At 36.0% G+C, this 23,919-nt stretch overlaps 1 protein-coding gene across 1 annotated transcript in view; it reads right to left on the reverse strand.

Moving 5' to 3' along the window:
• The window catches only part of MBIP (MAP3K12 binding inhibitory protein 1), a 23,040-nt gene extending 1,150 nt beyond the window's left edge, over positions 1-21,890 (reverse strand). Inside the window, 10 exon segments of the mRNA XM_017858822.1 lie at positions 1,346-1,384; positions 9,275-9,372; positions 12,799-12,951; positions 13,185-13,250; positions 15,735-15,831; positions 15,911-15,969; positions 15,972-16,001; positions 16,004-16,133; positions 17,913-18,032; positions 21,695-21,890. Coding sequence (XP_017714311.1) covers positions 1,346-1,384; positions 9,275-9,372; positions 12,799-12,951; positions 13,185-13,250; positions 15,735-15,831; positions 15,911-15,969; positions 15,972-16,001; positions 16,004-16,133; positions 17,913-18,032; positions 21,695-21,823 — 921 coding nt within the window. The 5' untranslated portion in view covers positions 21,824-21,890.
• Positions 21,891-23,919: the final 2,029 nt, after the last annotated feature.

Below are 23,919 nucleotides of genomic sequence, written 5' to 3' on the forward strand. Positions count from 1 at the left end.
AACCTTTTTTTTTTTAAAAAAAAAAATTTAAAAAAAAAAAAAAAAAAAAAAAAAAAAAAGCCTGATTATTAGACACTGGAGCCTATTTGAAGATGGGAGGAGGGAGAGGACTGAAATATTGCCTATCGGGTATTATGCTGATTACCTGGGTAACAAAATTATCTGTACACCAAACCTCCGTGCAATTTACCCATGTAACAAACCTGAAAATCCCTTGAGCTTAAATAAAAGTTGGAAAGAAGAAGAAAAATACTAATTATATTACTACCAGGAGAAAAAAATCATTTGAGTTATCAGCTATCCCTTTTAATAGAAAACTTTCTATGTTGATTACTAAAGTTAACCTGAAGTGGAAAACAGTGAAGAAAACACTCCTTTTGCTTTTCAATAAAAATTGGATTTGTTCAAGTCTATCTATGTGAACACCCTCACTTACATTAATATTTCTAATTTAGACACAAGTATTATGTGGTGACTATTAGGGGGTGTAAAGAGAAAGGGAAATTGGGACTAAGTGCTAATAGGTACAGGGTTGGGGCGGTGATGGAAATGTTCTAGACTTAGTGGTGATGGTTGCATAACATAGTGAACATACTAATAGCCACTTTAAAATTATGAATTTTATGTTATGTGAATTGTATTTTTAAAGCAGCAACAAAGTGTTACAGTTTACTATATAAGAGAGTAACTTTTAAAACCTGATTATTCTCATAATCAATAGTAAAAAAGTTAACTTTAAAATAACTGCTTAAAATACCTAGAAATTCTCTCTTGAGGGATCAACTACAATAATTTACTTCTGGAAAAAATAATTGCTATCAAAAAATTTACTCGGAATTTTGTAAGAAAAAAATGCTACTCTTAAAAATTAGAAAGTCTTCTCCAACTTTAAATTCACATTACCACTATTAAAGTCTAGCAAAGCCTTACTATTTAAGGTTCAACTAATTAGTAAAGTAGCACTTTAGACAGGGCCGGCTGAAGTCAAACTCTGCCAAACACCCTTTTTGATGTAGGTGCTGCTAATCAGAAGTGTTCACAAAAGGAAGGGGTGGGGGGAGACTGAAATTACTTGAGCACTTACTATTTTTAAGCACTTTATGAATGACACATCCTTGTACTACTAAAAGCAGGACAAAGGTTTTATTTATTTAACCTGAGTCATTCCATGCCCTTAAAAGAATTTTTCTATTCAAGTATATTAGTTTATACTGCCCTTTTCTTCAGTCATAAATTGTATCAGGGTATGACCTAAAAGCAACCATAGTAGAAACTTTTATTAATAAGAAAGGTATAAAACTAATCCAACTATTTCAGAAACCAAAATGAAAATGCAGTAACTTACTTGAGGTGGTTGAACTTTTCTTCTTTTTCCAGAAAAGCTCTAGATTTAAAAAAAAAGTAACCAATGTTTAAAAAAATCTAAGCATCATCTTTTTCTTTATAAAATACTGTACAAATTATGTACAGCCTTGGGAACTCTGAGAGAAAAAAAGCCAACCAATTTACTAATACCAATTATTGTCTGTTACCAACATCTACCTTATATTCTGCAAGTTACCCTCTAAAGAGGATGACATTAACAATATATAATAGTAATACTGCAGCAACATGCTTATCCTTGGCAATATATATTTTCCCATCAATTAACGGCTTCTAATGAGCCTGGGTGATTGTGGAAAGAGGTGCTCTGGGGATTTTCTGCTTAGTTTTTTTCATAACCTTTCCATCCCAGGGTATTGAACAAGCGAAGTGACAATTGACAAAGGAAAAATGGAATCTGGTATATGAGGCCAAGAGGTGAAAACACACACACACACACCCTGGACTGACTATAATGGATACTGTGGTTGTTTATGCAAGGAGCTACCTATCCACTGCTTCTCTGTGTGGCCCAAGCCAATGGGTTCCCCGTCTTGTCAGTGACTGAAATGGGCATGGGTCCAGTTCTGGCCAATGAGTAAAGGAGAAGACTGCTGGAGATTAAGAACAGAACTTCTGGAAAAAGCTTCCTCACGTCTTTTGAGAGAAAGCCCTCAAAGAAGGCAGTTCCTCAGGATACTGCCGTATCTGGGTAAGACACCTGAAAGTGCTGTAGCCATCTTGCCATCTGCCTGGGAAAGAAGGTAACACCAAGCAGAGTTAAAAGGGGAAAGAAACCTATTTTCTTACAATTATGATTTAGTCACTGAATCAATTAAATCTGAAGTTTGTGCTACCATGGGCTTCCTATTTTATAGTTTACATAATGTTTAAGCCAGTTTTGAGTTCAAATTTCTTACAGTTGAAGCTGACAACATTCTCATTGATCCACTAATGAGCCTTTTAAACCTTGGTCTAATGAAATTCTTTCTAGACTTTTTCTTAGTTTCACACAAGCACTAGCTTTTGAATGGCAAATTAGTAAATTAGTATATTTGACAAACTGAATCTCAGAGACAAAATGTTCTCATGAGCATTTCTGACTATTGAGATTTTGAAGACAGCATTAAAACTCACATTTTCCTTTGTGTCAAAAGTTGATTCAAAGAACATCTAGGTATGCTTCTTATCAAGTTACAATAAGTTGGAAATCATTAAGTATTAGAATTAGTAATTACGAAATAATAGAGTTCAGATAATTATGCTTCTTCTTTTGCCAAACCAAGCTGCATACCTGTGGTAGGGCCTATGGGCAAATAAGGAATCAATGTTTAATTTGGCAATTGATCAGTCTCGTGACTTCCTAAGAGGTGGCTTTTTATACACTTGATGCAAATATAATTCCCCTTGGCCAGGCATGGTGGCTCACGCCTGTAATCCCAGCACTTTGGGAGGCCAAGGCGGGTGGATCACCCGGTCAGGATATCAAGGCCATCCTGGCTAACATGGTGAAACCCGATCTCTACTAAAAACACAAAAAATTAGCCAGGCATGGTGGCAGATGCCTGTAGTCCCAGCTACCTGGGAGGCTGAGGCAGGAGAATGGTGTGAACCCGGGAGGCGGAGGTTGCAGTGAGCCGAGATCGCACCACTGTACTCCAGCCTGGGTGACAGAGTGAAACTCCGTCTAAAACAAAACAAAACAAAACAAATTCCCCTTGTTCTCCTAGTCGTTTAACCTGTAATATATTGATAGTTGACATGCTATTAAACAGTCGGATTACTACTGTATCATAGAACCAAAGCAAGAAATACCAGAATGAGGAAAGTAAGGTCATCAGTGGTTCAGTGACTTAAAAACAGTAAAATGTGGCCATTTGGGCTTGTTTTACGTCTGAGCAGAATATTTTGATAAGACGAACACTCAGAAATACCATATGTACTATGGATACACTAGATTAACTTTACTATTTGTTTTAGGTGTAAGGAAATCTCAGTACATTTCCTGAGTTATGATGGCTAGATAAGGCTTTTCAAATTTACAATGCTGTGAAAGTGACACACATTCAGTAGAAACTGTACTTCAGATGCTGAATTTTGATCTTTTTCTGGGCTAGTGACATGTGATATGATGCTCTCTTGTGATGTCAGGCAGTGGCAGTGAGCGAAGCTCCCAGTCAGCCATGTGGTTATGAGGGTAAACACCCGATACTCTACAGTGTACTGTGCTGCCAAGTGACTTTCCTCAACTGTAGGTCAGGGTACACATTCTGAACATGTTTAATGTAGGCTATGCTAGGCTATGATGTTTGGTGGGTTAGAGGTATTGAATGCATTTTAGACTTGATAATATTTTCAGTTCTTGATGAGTTTATTGGGACATAACCCCATCTGTATAGAAGTATAAATAAAAGGTGGACATTTTAACAGGTGTTGGTACCTGAGAGAAAATACTTGAGAGCACAGCACACTAAAGAAAGAGCTAGAGAAAGGTAATGCAAAATTCTCTCTCCTCACCCATTATTTTACCTTAGTAGGTTCCGAGTCATGCATCGCTTAATGATGGGGATATATTGAGAAATGTGTTAATTTTGTCATTGTGTGAACATCATAGAGTATACTTATAGAAACCTAGATGGTACACACCTAGGCTATATGGTATAATCTATTGCTCCTAGCATACAAACCTGTACAGCATGTTTCTGTACTGAATACTGTAGGCAACTATAACACAACGGTATTTGTGTATCTAAACACATCTCAACATAGAAAAGATACAGTAAAAATACCACACTATAATTTTATGAGACCACTGTAACATATGCAGTTGACTACTGACTGAAACATCCTTATGCAGAGCATGACTGACATATACACATTCAAAGACATACACACACACACGCAAATCCAGGGAACCAGTGCTCTAAGGAACCTCAAGGGTAAGGAGGCCTCTTCCATGACTGGCTGCTTTCTTTCTTTCAGTTGTAAAAGGCAACTGATTCTACACGTGCAGTATCTAAAATGTTTTTCTTCCCTTCTAGTCCCAGAGCCCTGATTCAGACCTTCATTTCTCTCTGGCTTGGATAATGACATGTTTCCTAAACTAGTTTCCTTGACTCCAATTTCTCTCCAACTCAGACTTTATAATGCCACCAGACAGGGACCTAAATTACAGGTTTCTCTCTTTCTCTGAAACTTAATTGTGCTCCAATGATACTAGAAGTGCAAACTGGTTAGGGTGACCTTCAAGGCTCCCTGAAATATGTTTACAATCTAATTTTCTAGCTGAATCCAGTTGTTCACTCATGCTTCAGATCCAGCACATGTTCACACGCACATGGCCTGTGTACATGATGTTGACCTGGTTTTCAGCATTCCCCTCCCCCAATGCTTCCTTAAGAACCAGGAGTATTCTAACTGGTGTGAGATGGTATCTCATTGTGGTTTTGATTTGCATTTCTCTGATGGCGAGTGATGATGAGCATTTTTTCATGTGTCTGTTGGCTGTATGAATGTCTTCTTTTGAGAAATGTCTGTTCATAAATTATTCTACTACAAAGACACATGCACACGTATGTTTATTGCGGCACTATTCACAATAGCAAAGACTTGGAATCAACCAATTCCATCTGTGACAGGACTGGATAGAAAATGTGGCACATATACGCACCATGGTAATACTTACTGCGCCCCTAAAAAAGGAGGAGTTTGCCGCTCCTTTTGTAGGGCTATGGATGCGCTGGAACCCATCATTCTTAGCCAAACTATCACAAGAGGGAGAAAAACAAACAACCGCATGCTTTCTCACTCATAGGTGGGAACTGAAACAATGAGATCACTGGGCCTCGGGAAGGGGGAACAATCACACACTGGGGCTATCATGAGGAGGGGGGGAGCCGAGGGAGGGATTCCACTGGGGGAGTTATACTATGAGTATAAATGATGAATTGATGGGGTGCTGACGAGTTGATGGGGGTGCAGCACACCAACATGGCATAAGTTATACATATGCTAACAACCTGCCCACATTATGCACATGTACCCTCGGACTTAAATGTATAATTTAAAAAAAAGAAAAAAAAAAAAAAAAAAGGAACCAGGAGTTACTGTTACGGACTAAGAATTACACCCAGTCAGTGTTTTGAACAAAGTTAACACACCTTCAAAGTCCAGTAATGAGCTATCAGTCAAGTCCTATCCATTCATTTGCACATCTACTTGATATCTACTACATTCTGTGTCTCAAAGATGAACAAGACACAGTTCCTGCCCTTGAGAGTTTCAAAATATAAAGTGAAAAACATGTATAAACATGTAAGTGATAAATGCTATAAAATGAAGAAAATACTTGTAAAAGCACGTTGGTGCTTACTGTTTTCAAGTATCATAATTTAAAATCAGTAAGTCTTTGGAAATACTCAAAGATCATATATTTTAAATGAACTGTTAAGGCCATGCCCTTAAACTTTTGAAAACATTACATTTAAAGCTTTGCATGGCTAATGCGAAGAATAAAGACCTTTAGAACTCTTACATCAAAATGTCCAACAAGTATTATTAACTTTTGCCATAAATCCTGTTCTATACACATTATAACATATTTTGGAGTTTTATGTCTGGCTCATAAAATGAGAACTTTATATAATCTGATTACGTTTTATAAAACAAATATAAATGACATATTTTTTCCCGATAAATATTTGTTTTTCTATGCTACCCTTCAATGTTACCCATGATAATCAATCTCTATCCAACTGTAAGAAGCTCCCCCATGTTTAGAATTCATCTACATGTGAATCTGAATAAATACATTTCAATGAAAATCTTTTCAGATTTCAGGAGTTCCAAGAAAAGTTCAATCCTTAATAAATTTAATGGGCTCAACTTTTCTATCTTTAGAAGCTATAGGACTGTGCTACATATGTAGTTTCTTCTGTATACTTTTGAGGGATAAATATGTAAAATTATGCAATTACCATACATGTACTCCCAGCATGATGGTAAGAGTGATGAATAATGTACTATGTCCTCTGTAAGGTATGTGCTCAACTCCTCCTGTTTGCAAGGACACTCTTAGAGCTAGCTGTATTCCAAGTGAGGTTCCTAAAGATGGCTCATTCATCCTATTATAGAAGGGTGAGTACGAAATCTTCTTTCCCACAGGGCTTGTGTCATGTATGTTCACAGGCCTAAAGGACAGAATAAGTCTGAATATTTAAACCTTTCCAGTGTTTTGTTCTTCCTTGTAGCTCACTACTAATTTGATATGTCACTTCCAACACTAATCCGGAAGTAGTTCTTCTAAAAGATATATATATATTTTTTAACATATTTGGAAATACTTTTAAAAAGCACCGGTTTTATCACAGGTTGCCACCATCCATCCTTTTCTGAATGCTTAATACATATATGCCAATCCTGTTTACATTTACAAATGCTTCCTGCCCCTGAAATTAGGCAGTCACCAAGATTCAGACTTCAGGCCTCAGACAATCTCAGTGTTCCTATCCATCGATGGACTCTCACCACTACACAGACTCTCCCAATTGTCCCAAGTGTAAGTGCTGTATCTCAAAAAGCTTACCTGACATTTTTACCTTCATAACCTCCTCTGCCTTCAAATTCACATTTCCCACAAAAGTATCTCTCTCTCTATTCTTATTTCTATCAATGGTATCATTTTTCCAACCAGAAACTGGACTCTATCCTTGTTCTCTATTTCCACATCCAATCATCAATGTTTGTCCTTTTTTTTTCCAACCTGCATTAATCTTTTCCGTTCTCACTCATGTCCCTATTTTAGGATCTAACTTCACATCTAGGCTAGCATAACACTATCTCCTTGTCCTTAGTTTCTCTCTTTTGTCTCCCACAACTGTATTAGATAAATCTTTCTAAATATCATGTTCACAAATCACTTCTCTGCTCAAATGCTTTCAGTAGATTCCCCCTGCTCCCTGCCTAGAAAACAGATTTTAAACTTCTGAGCACAGCACTTAAGGTCCTAAACAATCTGGCTACTTTACCTCTTTACCCACTCTATCCTATGCGTAACAGATCAAAACAAAACAAAAAGATTATGATGTGGAAGGCTTGTTCTTTTGTTAAACAAATCTATTAATTTTTTTTTTCTTTTTTTGAGACAGAGTTTTGCTTTTGTTGCCCAGGCTGGAGTGCAATAGTGCAATCTTGGCTCACCGCAACCTCAGCCTCCTGGGTTCAAGTGATCCTCCTGCCTCAGCCTCCTGAGTAGCTGGGATTACAGCCATGTGCTACCACGCCTGGCTTATTTTTATTTTTATTTTTTGTATTTTCAGTAGAGATGGGGTTTCTCCATGTTGGTCTGGCTGGTCTTGAACTCCCGACCTCTGGTGATCCGCCCACCTTGGCTTCCCAAAGTGCTGGGATTACAGGCATGAGCCACTGTGCCTGGCCTATGTTAAATTTTTATAAATCAGAATCAGAGAAAAGAGATGAATGATACTGCAGCAAGTTCTCATTGGAGGCATCTGATACTACCATACTCTATTGAAAGATCAGTTCTATTGTTAGTAAGAATTATATTAACAAGGTATGAAATTGAACTAGAAAAATAACTTTCCTAGGTTACTAGAATGGGAAAACTTATGGTAGACTACTGTAGGAAAATCATTAAAATCTTTATGAAGTTTCCTAGGAAGACATTCAAAGAATAATCCTAAAAGTGAAAAGACCTTTGTAATTATGTAGTACAACCAACACATTTCCTAAAATTAGACATCTTGAAGGCCAGAGGAATCGAGTGACTTTTCCAGGTTTATACAGCTACTTCATAGTTCTGAAACTAAATAAATGCCAATGAGGTTTTTACCATGTGGTAAGCAGTATGCTAAGTGTTTGATCGGCATTATCTCATTTGATCTTTGCTTCAGCCCTTAGTATTTTTATAAACCTCATTTTACATTTGAGAGCAATAAATCACTAAAACTCTTCTCTGAAATTTTGTCATTTAAGACTTGCTACTCCCTTTTGTTACGTGACCTGCCTTCTTCCTCTGGACATACTTCTTTTCTGTAACTCATCTAATACTCCATCTATAACTTTGGAAGATTGCTGTCATACCTAAAATAAATTTTAAATATACTTTCACCACTAACTTGTATGATCCATGCTAAAATGGGCTATCTCACATAATTTTTCAGAAATAGGAGTTTTGGTATAATCTCACTTTGATATTATTTTAGTCCCAATATGGCACTGCTTTAAAAAAAAACTTAAGAGAAGGCAGGTATTATATATAATCACCTCAGAAGACTGAGGAAAACACAATGAGCTCAGGATCATTTTTCTGAAAAATGCTGATGTGCCAAAGATACTAACTTACTAGCACAACACTGTTTCTTAATGTTCTTGGAAAAAGGGGTAAGAATGAATGAATGCTAGAGTTAAGGAATTACAAAAACATAGAAAGTCTGGTGGTTAAGGTAAAGAGTAAGAATGGCAGCTTGAGGTGTGCGTTTGTTTAGTATTAACTGCATGTGAGCTGAGGGAAGGAGCCTGTTGGGGAAGAGAGATTAAAGAGGCAGAGGGATCACTGACAGAGCAAGGTTCCAGAGGAAGCCTCTGTTTTACAAGGTAGCAAGTTCAGAGTAACAGGCCCAACCACCACCCAGTCTGACTTACTATGCCATGAAAATGGCCTAAGTTTGAGAATGGGGGTAACACATAATAGAAGTATCCATTTTAAAATTCTAAATTTTAAAATATTCAGAACCAGAGTTTTAAGGAACTAAATATATCCCCTACACAAGACTGTGTTCATTCATCTTTGAATTATTAAAATAGTTTTGCTTATAGATCAATGAGTGACTGTAAAACCACAAAGAATCCAGAATAACATTTTAATTTATTTTTAAAAGACACTTATACTCACTACAGACTGAAAATATTCAGGAGAGATGCCTTCCAATTCAAGGATTTTATCCTCAAGCTTTTTAATTCTCTGATAAATGTCTCTTGGCACTGGACCACCTAAATACATTAAAAAAGATTCTGAGATACTGTTGAATAATTCTTTCTTCTTACAATTTTTATTCTTAAAATACCATGCAAAGACAATTGTGCAAAGGAATGGAAAATACTTAAGAAAATAAAAAGCAAAAGTAAAACAGAATGAAGTCTTTAGGTCATATTTTCATATTATACACTATTGGACATATTGTACTACACTTCCTCTCTCCAAACCCCATTTATGCTTCCTATATTCTAGGAGTTTCACGTTAAATTCATTTTACAAGATATTGAATAGCTTCTATATAGAACAATTTATATTTCTGATATGCTTTGATAGTTACATGGGAGGACAAAAATGCATAGTGACAAATGATGATAATTCAATGCAGTGGTTGCAATATGTCATATTAGTTTCTTCAATTAATATTTCTTCCTACATGCCATATTTTTTCCTTTGACCTAAAAGAATGTAAAAAAGGGGCTTTACTATAATTTTAAACTAACAAACTTTCTGAGGAGGGGGACAGTAAATTATGGCCACTCAAATTTTAAATTTATGATTATATCAAGAATCCTTCTACTTCTCACCCCCTCCACACTGTGGCCTTTCTGGTCCAGACCACTTCCACCTCTCCCTGGATTATCACAACCCCCAAACTGGTCTCCCTGTTTCTGCCATGCTTCCATAGAGTGTATTCTCAACACAGGAGCCAGTGATCCTCTAAAAATGTAAGTTAGATCACGTCATTTCTCTGCTTCCAATACCTGATCATTTCACTCAGATTAAATACCTTCCAATACCTGATCATTTCACTCAGATTAAATACCAAAGCCCTCACAATGGCCTACAAGGCCATACACAATTTGGACATTCTCCCTATGCCCACATGGTTCCAGCCACTTGATTACTTTTTTCTGTTATTCAGCGAGGCCAAGCACCCTGTAAGCTTTAGCTAGTTCCCTCCACCTCCATAATCCCAAGTCAATTTCAAGTCTTGGCTCAAAAGGTACCTTACCAGTAATGCCTGCTCTCACTATCCTGTTAAAAACACCAGTACTACGACTCCCCTACCCAGCACTCCCTTATCCTCCTTACTTTAATTTTCTCCATTCCATTACTAGCACCCAACATTCAGTATATTTTCTTTCTGTATTGTTTGTTTCCCCATTCTAATGTAAGCTCCAAGAGGACAGAATTTTATCTGTTTTGTTCATTAGGTAGGGCTGTGCAGCTTGTGCACTGCACAAACCGAGGAAGCATTAGTTTGTAAGACTACAGTGCCTGGCGAAGAGCTGGTACTTAATATTTACTGACTGAATGAATACATGATTAGCCAATCATTATGCAATTAAAGAATACAGGTACATTTTTATATCAAAATTGTCATGTATAAAAATTCTAGAATTTTTTTTTGAGGATTTAAAAAAATCTTAGGACCCTGGTTGTTCTTGTTCTTGAATAAAGTAACTTGTTCATTTGACTTTGCTCTTGCTGCTCCCTTTACCTACAATGTCCTCTGCCTTACTTCTGTATCTTTCAAGAGCCAGTTCAAGCTTCACTGGGTGACGCAGGCACTGCCTAAACCTTTTCATTCGCATAAAGGCTCCTTGTGCCTCCCCGCATTCTTCAGTGCTCCTGAGTTTTTTGGGACGGATTCTCACTATATTGTCCAGGCTGGTCTCAAACTCCTGGACTCAAGCTCTGTTCCCACCTCAGCCTCCCAAGGAGCTGGGATTATAGGCACACACCACTACACCCAGCCTTTCATTACTCCTTTAAAACTCTACTTCACTATTAATCTTTCTCTCATCAGATTATAAAGTCCTTGAAGCTGGGGACTATGATTATGTCATCTCAGTATCCCTTGTGCCTAAAATAGTGCTTGGAGCATAGTAAGCATTCAACAGATGTTTTTCCAAAAAATTAACTATTTCATATTATTGAGACTTAACCAGTCAATCCTTTTATACAGTGGTATTTTAAACCCATCCACTTCTGAGGGAGGAGATTAATTCTTAATGCCAATGTCTTATTACTCTCAAAGATTTACTCATTCTGTTTTCTTCTTCTACCTTCATCTGGTTAGCATAGCTTCAGATAGTTAGCATACTCCAGCTATACTGGATTCAGATATCTCCTGAACCATATTTTGTGTTTTTGTCCATTTTAAAAATGCTGTTTCCTCTTTGTGGAATGCTTTGCTTCTGCTGTTCCCTCTTTTGGGAATGCTTTGCTCTGGGAAAATTCCTAGTAATCCTTCAAGGCCTCAAGTGTCACTTCACAAGGATGCCATCATCCCTTGACCTACCCTGAGAGAGTCAAACACTAACTTTCTGTCCCTCCTACATATATTTGCAAAGGTAAAATAAGCAACTGTTCATTCAATAAACATTTGAACACTTGCTTTGTGCCAGGCAGTGTAACAGGTACAAAGTAATGAATATGACAGGCATAGTTGCACTCTCACGGACTATCTCGCAGGAGACAGACATTAAACAGAACCATGATAACTGCTTTAAAGGGGAGCAGGGAATATCAAGTGCTATATAAGATTATACAAAAGGTGAATCTGCACTGGTCTAGGATTAGGAAGAAAAAGCATGGACAGAAGGGCATGAGTATAAAGATCCTAAAGCAGCAAAACGAGTGGGAGATGGGAAGCCCAGAGGTGTAGCTGGAACTACAGATGTGGACAATACTATTTAAAATTACAAGCCCCCCACCCCACAATCCCAATCTCCAGATTTTTAGCTGGGAAGAAACAAGATCAAATTTGAGTTTTAGAAAAAGCAATCTGGCCACAGCATAGAGAATGATCTAGAGGAAGTCTAGTGGCAAAGAATCCAGTAAATATCCTTCCAACAGTCCAAGCCAGAGATCACAGTGGCTTCAACTCTAGTAGCAGCAGTAGAGATAAGACAGAAGTGGGCAGATTTGAGAGATATTTATTCAGAAAAAAGAATCAACAGACATGGTGACTAAATAGAGAGGGCAACTCAGGCTCTGCACCCAGTGAAGATTTGGGTTTGAGCAGGGTGCAGTGGCACATGATTGTAGTCCCACTGACACAGGACACTGAGGCAGGAGCATCACTTGAGCCTAGGAGTTCAAGTCCAGCCTAGGCAAGACTGGACTATCTCTTTTCTTTTCTTCTGTTTTTTTTTTTTTTTTTTTTTAAGAGTTGTCACTTACTATCTAAGGTGTGTTGCTTGGCCTCTTTAAACTTCAATTTATTTATCTGTACAATGATAACAGCACCAACACCTCAAAAGGGTACTATGACCTTTTAAGTGAACTGACATATACATAACACTTTCTGAATGACTGGCACTTATTTTTCAAGAAATGTTAAGAGCTAAAGGAAAATTTGGTGACTAAATGAACTGCAATTTTTTAACCATTTGCAAAGGTTCATTATGAGGTCCACTTAGCACTCTGCTTACCTGTCTGTAACCGCAAGTGGGCCTCAATATTTTGTAGTCGTTCTTCTACAGCCTGATTACCACAATCTCGAAGCATGCTGTTAGGTTTATGACCTGACCCTGGAATTCCTTCAGGTCTAGTCTGTGGTCCGTATGTATTCACAACTCTAGAAACTAAATTAACAAACTTTTGAGCCTATATACATTTATATTTAAAAAATCAGAAATTCTTATTCCCTAACAGCACTTTGTATTTTTTTCATAAAGACCATCTAACCACAAGTATGAAGGACGGCAAGATGTTTTTGTTTTAAAATAAAATTTAGATGGGAAAGTTATTTCTATTCCATTTTGCTAATAATCTAGACTTCTGTCAGTGACTCAGATGTCATGTGGTGGTTACTTACCTTTTACGTGACTTTTAAATCCGGGGTAAGGGGTAAAAATCGCATCAGTTCTTGCACAACTATTTTCTAAGGAGAATTTAGATAAATATAAGTTTAAATATATTCTTCCCTTCAAATGTATGAGATTTTAATAAACTTCCAATAATTCATATTAACATTTTACTCATAATAATTTTAATAAATAATAGTAACAATAAATTACGATCACACACAGGATAGAATTTAGTGACCTTTACCTGTCAAAATTTATCATAATATCTAATATTCTTACCTAATATTCAGATTTATATACAGAGAAGCCATCAACATTAAATGGCACAAACTGATACAATTTTGAAAACCAATGTCACTATTCGGGCCTCTGGATAAAATAATCTACTGTAGAGTATTTAAATTCTACTTCATCGTAGAACTAGAACTCATCATTTTTATTAGAATTCTTTTAATTCAACATGTTTTATTTTAATGCTAAATTAGTGAACACCCAACAAAAGAATTATGTATTTAACACATTTTATTTCAGAACTCCACATAAAGATGACCTCAAAACCTCAAGTACACACACATTTCCACTCTACCTAGATTTCCAGTGCTCATTTTAGAAATCCCTCATCACAAAAGTCATCTACTTCTTCTCATCCTACCACTTTCAAAAAAGTTTAATTTTAGGAAAGGTCCGTTGTGAAAATTTGTTCCTATTTTTTTTCCAAGCTGAAAAGTAGTTTCTTTCAAATTAGACATCAATGCATAAATTACAAAGGAGGAAAACTGGAAAGATGTTAACATATAATACACAACTAATATATAACATAATTGTTATATATTAACATATATACTACTGAATAATATATACTGTGTTTGAAATAATGTTTAAGCCACACATTGGCAGTAAACCTCCTGTAAAATTCCTTGAATTTTTGTAAAAAATGGCTGGTAATGGATTCTTAAAAAAAAAAAAATTCCTCCCCCCTCCATGGAAATTTGATTTTAATAAATTCCACTGCTTATAGGTTAGATTTGTACTATAAAAGGAACACACTAACATATTAAAATAATTTATATTTTTTTCAGTTGAACTTTTCCTTAGTAGTTCTGTTGATAAATCAAATAGTATGCATAAAATTTCCAAATCCACTTGCTTTAATCCAGAGGACTAAACAGTCATCTTTCTTTTTTTTTTTTTTTTTTGGAGGCACCTCAAAATATGCTTAAAAGGCCATCCTTTCTCCATTCTCTTCGTACTACCATTTCATGGGGCTAAGGGTTAAAAAAAGAAGCTATCATCCATTCCAGAACTATATTCCAAACATATAGATTAACTGACCCATCAGTGAGAAATTCAGCATGGTGTGAGTATATGAGTGCTAGTCACTCTCCACAGCAATTCTTTCTAGCACTGTTTTGAGCCAGCAAGGAATTGAATGGGCCAAGGAATCCTGCTGAGCATTTCAATTCTTGTCAATTTCTATCCCCTGGTGGTTTATAATAATAGAGTTAGCAGGGAGAACAGAGGAATAACATTAGTGACACATGTGCTTGCTCTCTCAACAAACCCTTTCTCATAGTCGCTTATAGCTGGTTGTAGTACCTGAGATTTTGCCATTGTTGCACCTGTTCTGAAAAGCTAATAGGAAAATATACCAAATTTAGAGATGCACATGTGTAATGTTAATAGTAGCACACAGCTAAATTCACAACCCAATACCAGCCTATATTATTTCATTATTAAGAGAATCAGTGTACCAATGTGGTATGAGTCAGTTCTAGGTTCATCTGACAATTCTATGTTCATAATAATTAGTCATGATATATTAGAGGCAACAAGAAACATGTTCATCCCAATTATGAACTCTTCTCCATAATTTTGCCTAAGAACTAGTTGTTCTGATTATTACTATGGTGCCTGAGTATGATCTATGGCACTGCTTTGCAATATTTTGTATTCTGCAACATAATCGCAGATTTGTAAATGTACTATAGCATCAAGTAGAGAGGTAAAGGAGAATCTGATGAAAAACGGCAAATGTATGCACTATAGCAGAAAGGAAAAAAATCAAGACACCATAGTCTTCATGATAAATTGGTTGTATTGTGACATAGGACATTTCAAACAGCTCAGGAGTAGTGAGAAAACTGCTCCCTCTGGAGGAATATTAACTTTACTAAGTTCACTTATGTATTAACATCATGATTTCACAGTACATGTATAGGTTTGAAATTCATAGAGCTCAGTTCCTTTTACTAGTGGGATTGATCAACCTTGTCACTCATACCTCACATTCATTTCCTAAAGGAACTTTAAAATAATCTTCGCCAGTGATAAACACTTTTAATGTTAGCATTTACTTTGTGTAACCAAAATGAAAACCAGTTTGCAATATAGTCTATTATTAAGCAGAAGGAAACTCTACTGTCTTAGTTACTAACTAAACCCGTGAAATAACTTGAATTGTGTTCTTAAAGCTATTCATTTAAAACATAAATAAAAGATTAGAGCAACTATAAAAATTGTGCTTAAAACCCTATGAAAATTAATTTCTAGGTAGTTACCTTGATTACAATCAATAACATTGCAAAATTCCCTGACGTTGTTTTCATTGATTTCAGCTTGCTTTCTTTCAATAAATGCAGATATTCGTCTGTCAATCTACAAACAACAAGTTTTAACAGTGTAAACATAAGATTTTTAAAAATAATACCCTCTCCCCCCCACCAAAAAAACTTACTTCTGCTTTTCCAGCCTTTATCTGAACTACTTCTGGATCAAAATGGATCTGTGTCTTTTCACATCTCCTAAATCACTTTCTTTGTGTTTTCTTCCTCTTGTAGGTCGCCAATGGAAAATTTGTCATTTGCTTCATTTTTGTTCCCCATTTCTGTTTTTCCTATCTCTTCAACAGCAGTTGTATTCTCCTCTTTAATTGGAGACTGAAGTTTTGCTAAAAAAGGCTGAGAACAACACAATTCCATCTGCTGAGGTTCAAACTGACCAAAATTAATTACACATTTAATATATTTACATAAATTTCTGCTAAGTAAATGAAATACTTAATATCAGTTAATAAATATAAAGAGTTGGTATACCAAGACACATAGATCTGACCACATATAAGTATTTACTATTCTCTGCTATTGTAACCATTATCATTTGCTATAAATTAGTTTTAAAAAAGGAGAGAGGAAAAAAGAAAAGAAAAAAGAAAAGAAAACCTAAGGAAATTTAAAATTTTCTTTGAGAGAATCATTCTGTCACTCATCTTTTATTTTGTGCCAAATCAAAGCCTTCAGCCTCTGGCACCAATGCCACTTAATTAACATGTCATTCAAATGCCTCCTCAGAACACTAAGGCTTAGTATTTTTCCTCCTTAACACGAGAGCCAGTGCTCTCACTCAGCAAAGCCCTGCATTATCACTATATCACTGGAGATTCTCCACTTGAAACTGCAGTTGGCCAATGTGAATGAGGAAGATAGACATGAAATATATAGGTGTTAGGTTGAGTGAACACTCAGACCTATTTCCTGACATGGCAAGATCTCTTCTTGGGTCATAAAATTAAATTTTAAAAAAGAAAATGAACAAGAAAAAAAAAAAGATCTATAGCTGAAAACAGGCAGAGGCCTATCACTATACTACAGGGGAAAACCCCTGTTGTAGAATATAAGCTATATTACCCATTTACTGTTCTCCCCCGCTCCCCACAATTAGGCCTAATTTGAGTTCTACAGCTCACTGCTCTGCCCTTTAAAACAGGGTTAACTATTACTTTTAACATGGAACAGTTAAAATTTCCCACAAAGTCAATGAATGGAGGGCTGAAAATTAATGCCTATTCCATTAGTCAAAACACACTAACACTGATAACGTTCCAATTATTTTTTTCATACCCACAATTTTGCTTCCATTGTTTGCTATACTACTCTTTTGAAACCTTATAACACCTTAATCACAGTAAACTGACCAGTCCAAACAGTTCTTCCATTTGTCTTTTTGACACTTCACATTTTACACTTTGATTAGAGATAAACTGCAAACTTACATCAATTATAATTGCAAAGATGTTCAATTAGAAACCAGCAAGGTCATAATACTGTTCAGTTATTAACATGAAATATTTAAAAATATAACAACACTATTATAAATACAGATTCAATATTAACTTCTAATATAAAGAATGAATTATTTCAAACTGTTAAGGAAAAGAAATGATAAAATAGTGACTGGCTACTTACAAAGATGAGACATTAATGTCACAGAAATTACTTTCTTTTTAAAAACTATGCTGAAACTGTTTAATTGCAATAGACACTCCAGGATGTGTCATGCTGGGATAATGCCCCTTCTTGAACCACTGAAAGCACTCCATGAGCCTCCAAACTCACCCAAGGCATGGAATCATTATCATAGCATGACACACACCTGCCGTGTCTTATTGCTTAATTATAACCCACCATAGATGGAACTGTATTGAATTTTCAGTGCAGGTCTAGAATTGAATAGAATTGCATTCATTCACTCTCATACCCACATTGGTCTTTTGGGCTATATTCCCTTAACTGTCCTGATCACTACTGAAATCAACAGATTTAGATTAAATCTGGATGTAAATAACCTTTTGTTAGCAACACTATTAATATAGTGTTTAGAACTGTCAAACACTCCTACTAATTTAACCACAATTAATGTCTATTTTCAATATTGGGTTATCATTTTAGCAAGAAATTTACCTGTAAATATAAAATGTGTTGTTCAAGTGCACTAAAGAGCAATGCAGGCTGGAATGCTGAGAGGCTCTGGAGCTTGTTCCAATCGATTGTAATTTTCACCACATCATCTCTGAGGTTAAGCTTCAAAGGGGCAAACCAGCAACATCACAAAAATTACACGATTAAGCTGTACATATGAATTGTCACAAAAATAAGATTTCTAGAGTAACGGGTCTATTTTGCTCTAAGTTATCAAGTTTTTAATAATACACTGAAATGCTCTACACGGTTACCATTTTAAGAGGCCAAGAAAGCTACAGATTTTCATAAAAAACAAAAACAAAATGACATGTCATTCAAATTCTATTCTTGATCTGTGTAATGGGACCATTTTAGAGGTAAAAACCATTCACGAAAGATGAAAAGATGAAGGCTCTTTTGATATTTCAATATCTACAAACCTTTGGATGGAGTCCAATATAGGCCTGCCCTATTCAAAATCCTACTACTTCTAGCTCAGAGCCTTAAACAGAGGAAGTACAACTGTTTTGTGAAAGTTTTAACATGCATTTTCTCTTTAAGTATGTACACAAATACATATCAGAAATATATCATTATTCTGATGTCCTCCAAATCACATTTTAGTTTTTTAACTTTTAACCAATTTTAAACTAATTTAAAAGTCAAGATTATTCATCCATATAAAGTGTAGGGATAAATGGCAACATGTTTATTTCAAATGAAAAACTATTATTGAGCTACGGAAGTCTGAAGCTGAAAAACAAAGACTTCTCCACCACAGTGAAATAAGTTGCCAGACTGGATGAAATGTCCAGACCTTTTGCTAAATGCTAAGATATGAGTGCTCATTATATGTAAATTTCTATCAGTTGGTGATCTAATAGAATAAAATCATACCCAGAAAACTACCAAGAACCTGAATATAAGATTATCATCAAAATGAGTGAAAAGTTTACAATGAGAGCGCCCATCTGCAGTGTTTTGAGTAAGTAAAAGTGAACCATCACAAACTTTTCTAGGGACATGTGTTTATAGCATAGTATAAGAATACACTTCATAGTGGAATCAAGTTAACATAATTTTTTCAAAATGAGTCATCTTTTCTACAAAATAAAGGTGCTACATGAGTTCAGATACAGATTTTGTGAGTCACAATTATAATAAAAAGATGAATCACTGTACAAAGATCATAAAGATGTAAGGTTACCAATAAAAAGATAATATATTGAATACTTTGTGACAGAAATGTACTCCCTTTGAAGATGAGAACAGAAGCATTTAGAAGTCCATATTAGACAAGTGTAAAGATATATGAAATTTCATGTAGGCTGCACTGGCAAAGATTAGAATATGTTAAGATTTTACGTTAAAGTGAATGAACTAATTTACATTACTTTAATTCCTATAAAGATTGTGTTAGACAACAACCTGTATTATGTACGGAAGTAACCTATTACTGTACTTTCATAGTCTTCAAAGAGATCTACAGTTGATCATAGAAAACTTAATAATACAGCTTGGGGATAAAGCAGGCAAATCCTCAACCAAAGCAAAGTATCACATTTTCTACAGAAAATAACTTATAGAAAAATAAGTCTTAATGTTTTGTTCATAGTCTCATTTCAATTCAGCAGAATTACATAAGCTTCAAGTGCAATTAAGAATAACTGGTCTTTTAAGAAAACCAAATAATGTCACAAATTAATTTTAAAACTACGCTAATACATCTAACTATTCATTCAACAAATTCATTATTAGTAATATGAATGCTATGCATTTTGCCCTACAGAACTTGGAAGAGTAAACCATTCAATCGAAAATCTCTATTAGTCTGCTATTAATATAGACTATTTAAATAAATATTTTCAGTAAACACTTTACTAAATTAATACAAAATCCAAGCTAAAATAAATAAGTGTTTAGCTTGGTAAGATGGACCATCCAGAGGCAAGCAAAAAGGTTAAAATTAGTAAATTTTGTGATCTTAAGTAAAAAATTCTTGTTAACATTGTTTTATGTTTCCTACTGAGATCTAATAATACAATGATACTTAGGGATGACACAGGATGAAGTTAGGCATGTTACAACATACATTCTAGAAATCTTTTAAAGTGGTTGCAAAAGAAAATACTGATTTCTCTGGGGGCAATTTTGTAAATGCGGAACTCTGGCTTTCACTCTTAATACTTCTCAAAATATAGAGTATTATGAAAACAGTTTGCATTTAACTGATGAAACAATCATATTTTTGACACCTGTATAGGAGGTCCCTTCACTGTGTCATGGTAAAGTAACCAAATATTTACTGTCAACATTTTTGACAGGTGACACAAGTAAATTGTAATCGCTTCTTTACTTGTAGAGTACTTGAATGTTTAAAATTTTCTAATGAGTTTGAAAAATTCAGTATGCAAAATGTTTCAAAAGAAACGTTTATTGCTCAGTATTTTTAAAAAATATTCCATCTTCTGTTAATGGGTGAGCATAAACTTTTTTCATCTTGACATTAGAAAATAAATAAACTTAAGTTCCAACGTCGCCATAAAAAGTTCTCTAACTTTTAAACCATTTAAAAGGTCTTGGGTCTTAAGACTGGAATATATAACAAAACACCCCAAGCCTTTAAAAAACGATTTCGGTAAGTACTTGGCAAACAACTGAATTTAAAAGTTATATCTTTAAGTAGACTCCATTAATAACTGCGTCATTACATAAAACCGTTTAACTTACAGTAATGTTCTTTGTAAGACACAACACACTACGATTTTTTAAAATAGTAACTTTTAAAAGCTGATTCTCCATCTACTCAAGGCTTTAAAATAATTTTCACAAATCAGACAAATGTTCTATTTTCATAAGAATTTACCATTATCTTTGACACAAATGCCTGCCATGTCCACATGCGCTAGTACCAGCCCCAAAACGAACTTTTACAGCTAGAAAATGGTCTATGTAAGATAGAAAATATTTCCTTTTAAAAGGCAGGTAAACAAGCGTACTTTTAAATTGTTTCTCAAAACTTGCTTTGAATTTTACACCATGAAACGAAACAGTGACTTGATCGAAGAAGCCCACTAAATTCAAAACCAATTTTACTATGACATTTCTGCAAAAGCGATTTATCAGCCAGTTAAACTAGTTAATAGTTAAATAACGACAGTTCTAACGCAAACAGCATCAACGATGGATAACTCATCCAACTTTATGCTAGAAGTATTTTAAACGAATTCCTTTTACTTTCCTCCCCATTTGAAAGGGTTATAGATGCCCAAAACAGCCCGAAGGAAAAAAGAAATAAACGGAAAAAAGAAATAAACAAAACCAAGCAACTTATAAGAACAAATTACTCCTTCCCCTGGCCAAGAAAAGCTAATAAGCGCGCGCTTTTCTATAAATCTCAGGCCTACTGACCAACCAATTCCCATAAAGAGTAAGTTGGAGGAAAAAGGACCCTGAGCGCTAGGCGCCTCCTAAACTTGCAGTGAAGCTTTTCCACATTCATTCTCTCCAAGCCTGCCTCTTTCGGAGCCGGGTTTTCACTTAGACCAACCTCACCCACTCTTGGGGAGGACAGCTGCAAGGTGAACTACTCCGCAACCGGTACCGCCGTCTTCCTCACTCCGAGCGAGGCGGCTGGGCCCGCGCTCCTCCCCGACCTCGGCTTCAGGGACCGCATCCCACACCTCAGCAGGCCTAGCTGCCCCCGGCCCCTGCTGGAAGAAAAGAATGGAGGGATGGGCCGGATGGCTTCCACATTCCCAGTCCCTCAGGCCACCTCTCACCTGTCCAACCAGGGTGTGTAGGGAGCGAAAGATTTCGTAGAGCACCTCTCGGGAGAGGTTGGGGCTGCATCTTCGCTCCAGGTTCCTGTCACCGCTGTTCGGGCGACTAAGCTCTGTGGCAGCAGCCATGATGCCTTCTCAGGCCGCCCCACCACCACCACCAACGATTGCTCACAACCCCGCTCCCTCCCTTCCAGCTTTAGTCGCTTGGCGATGACGTACGACACGGCGTCTCGTTTAGATCAGGCTTTGAGGCCCCACCTTCTCTATGTGACTGACAAGCACGTTACACCAATCAGTTGCAACTGTGACATTACGCCAAGGCTCTGAAGTGGGTAATTGCAGACCAAAGCTAGGGCAGAATGCTATATTTGAGGTGGTCATTAGAATTGTGGTCTGTTTAGCGTTATGAAGCCTACCTTGACTCCTAGATGTTCACTGTGAATCTTGGTAAGAGGAGACATAGTTAAATTTTGTAGTTTGAGTCCCCAAATTAAAAGTTGACATTTTAACATGGCGGTGTGGAGTGGGTCTGGAGGAAGCTTGCTGGTCAGGGATAGAGTGGTGCCCACACGTGTTTCTAAACACTGGAAAACTCACACGGAATTGTCATGATTAGATAGAACATTTTCATCCCTTCAAGTTTTAAGTTGTTATTTTGGAGGCAGAGTCTCACTCTGTCGCCCAGACTGGAGTGCAGTTGTGCCATCTCGGCTCACTGCAACCTCCGCCTCCCAGTTTCAAGCGGTTCTCCTGCCTCAAGCTCCTGAGTAACTGGGACTACAGTTGATATTCTCCGTATAACTGTAGAGACGCTTAACCCTAAAATTGTTTCAAAGAAATGAAACACTGTCAATATAATCCAACAGGAATTTAACCTGGATAAATAATATGCAACCACAATCTTTGAAATTAGGAGGACGTAAAACCGAATTGAATTTTTACAAAGTATTATTTATCATAATAGCTTTATTATAAAGATGTTCGTGGGGTTTTTGTAATCTTTTAGTCAGACTCCAATATTTTAAAAGTGTTATCCAATTTAAAAAAGTATTACAAGAATTTTTAGTGTTAAACTTTATTCAAAAACACTTTAAGAGATAAACATCCGCTTAGAGATAAGGAAGGTGGCATTTAAAACTCTTCATTCTGTTAATAGTCTAATGCATTTACAGTAGAGAAAACAAAGGTGGAAACTTGCACAATGTGTATTCTTTAGTTTTAGGGTAGACTACATTAAAGGGAAGGACTAACGCATCGAGGAACTAGGATAAGGACGATGGAGATAAAAGAACGCCTTTGACCTGTCCCTAGGGAGTCTCTTAATTAGGCTTTCATTTCCAAAGACAAATGGGATCACCAGGCTTGACAGAATCTTGGAAAATGTTTTTCTGTTCCCTTGTTGGCAGCAAGATATACAACTGATATTCCAGCCTATGTCTACAGCCGGAAAGATACTTCACAATGTCCAATCTCAAATTGAGCAACCTTCTTAGTCAAGCCACTCATCCCCATATCTAGCCTAAATTCATGATTCTTTGGCATGTTAGCATGTTTTGTTTGCTTCTGGTTCTCTTGTTAATAGAGAATAATTGTAATGGGGTAACTGTAAGTTTTTGTTCTGTACCAAATTAGCAATCAGTTTCAGATCACTTGTTTTCATTGAGGTGTTTCATATTTTTTCAAATATGGAGAACACTGATATGCAACATATTTGGGAATATGCTTTGTACATTTAAAAAAATGTTGTCTTTAACAAGGTGCTGCTCATTCCTTTCTTTGCCATCACTGATTTTGAATTTTCAAGTTTTACTTGTTCTTTTGAGCCTCTAACATATAATTAACTGATGGCCGTTTGATTTGTGTATTGCTTCTGCATGTAATTCTGTGATTTGATATCCAGACCTGCACTTGTATCTTAGTATTCTTTACTTAGGTACAGGTTGAGCATTCCTAATCTGAAAATTCAAAATCCAAAATGATCCAAAATTTGAAACTTTTTGAGCACCAATACCTCAAGTGGAAAATTTCACACCTGATCTGACATAACAGGTCATAGTCAAAATGTAGTCAAAACTTTGTTTCATGCACAGAATTATTTAAAACATTATATAAAATTACCTTCAAGTTGTGTGTATAAAGTATACATGAAACATAAATGAATTTTGTGTTTAGATTTGGGTCCTATCCCCAAGATAGCTTATTATATGTATGCAAATATTCCA

The sequence above is a fragment of the Rhinopithecus bieti genome, unplaced genomic scaffold, assembly GCF_001698545.2.
Source record: "Rhinopithecus bieti isolate Rb0 unplaced genomic scaffold, ASM169854v2 scaffold_2435, whole genome shotgun sequence".
In the NCBI taxonomy this organism is placed as follows: Eukaryota; Metazoa; Chordata; class Mammalia; order Primates; family Cercopithecidae; genus Rhinopithecus; species Rhinopithecus bieti.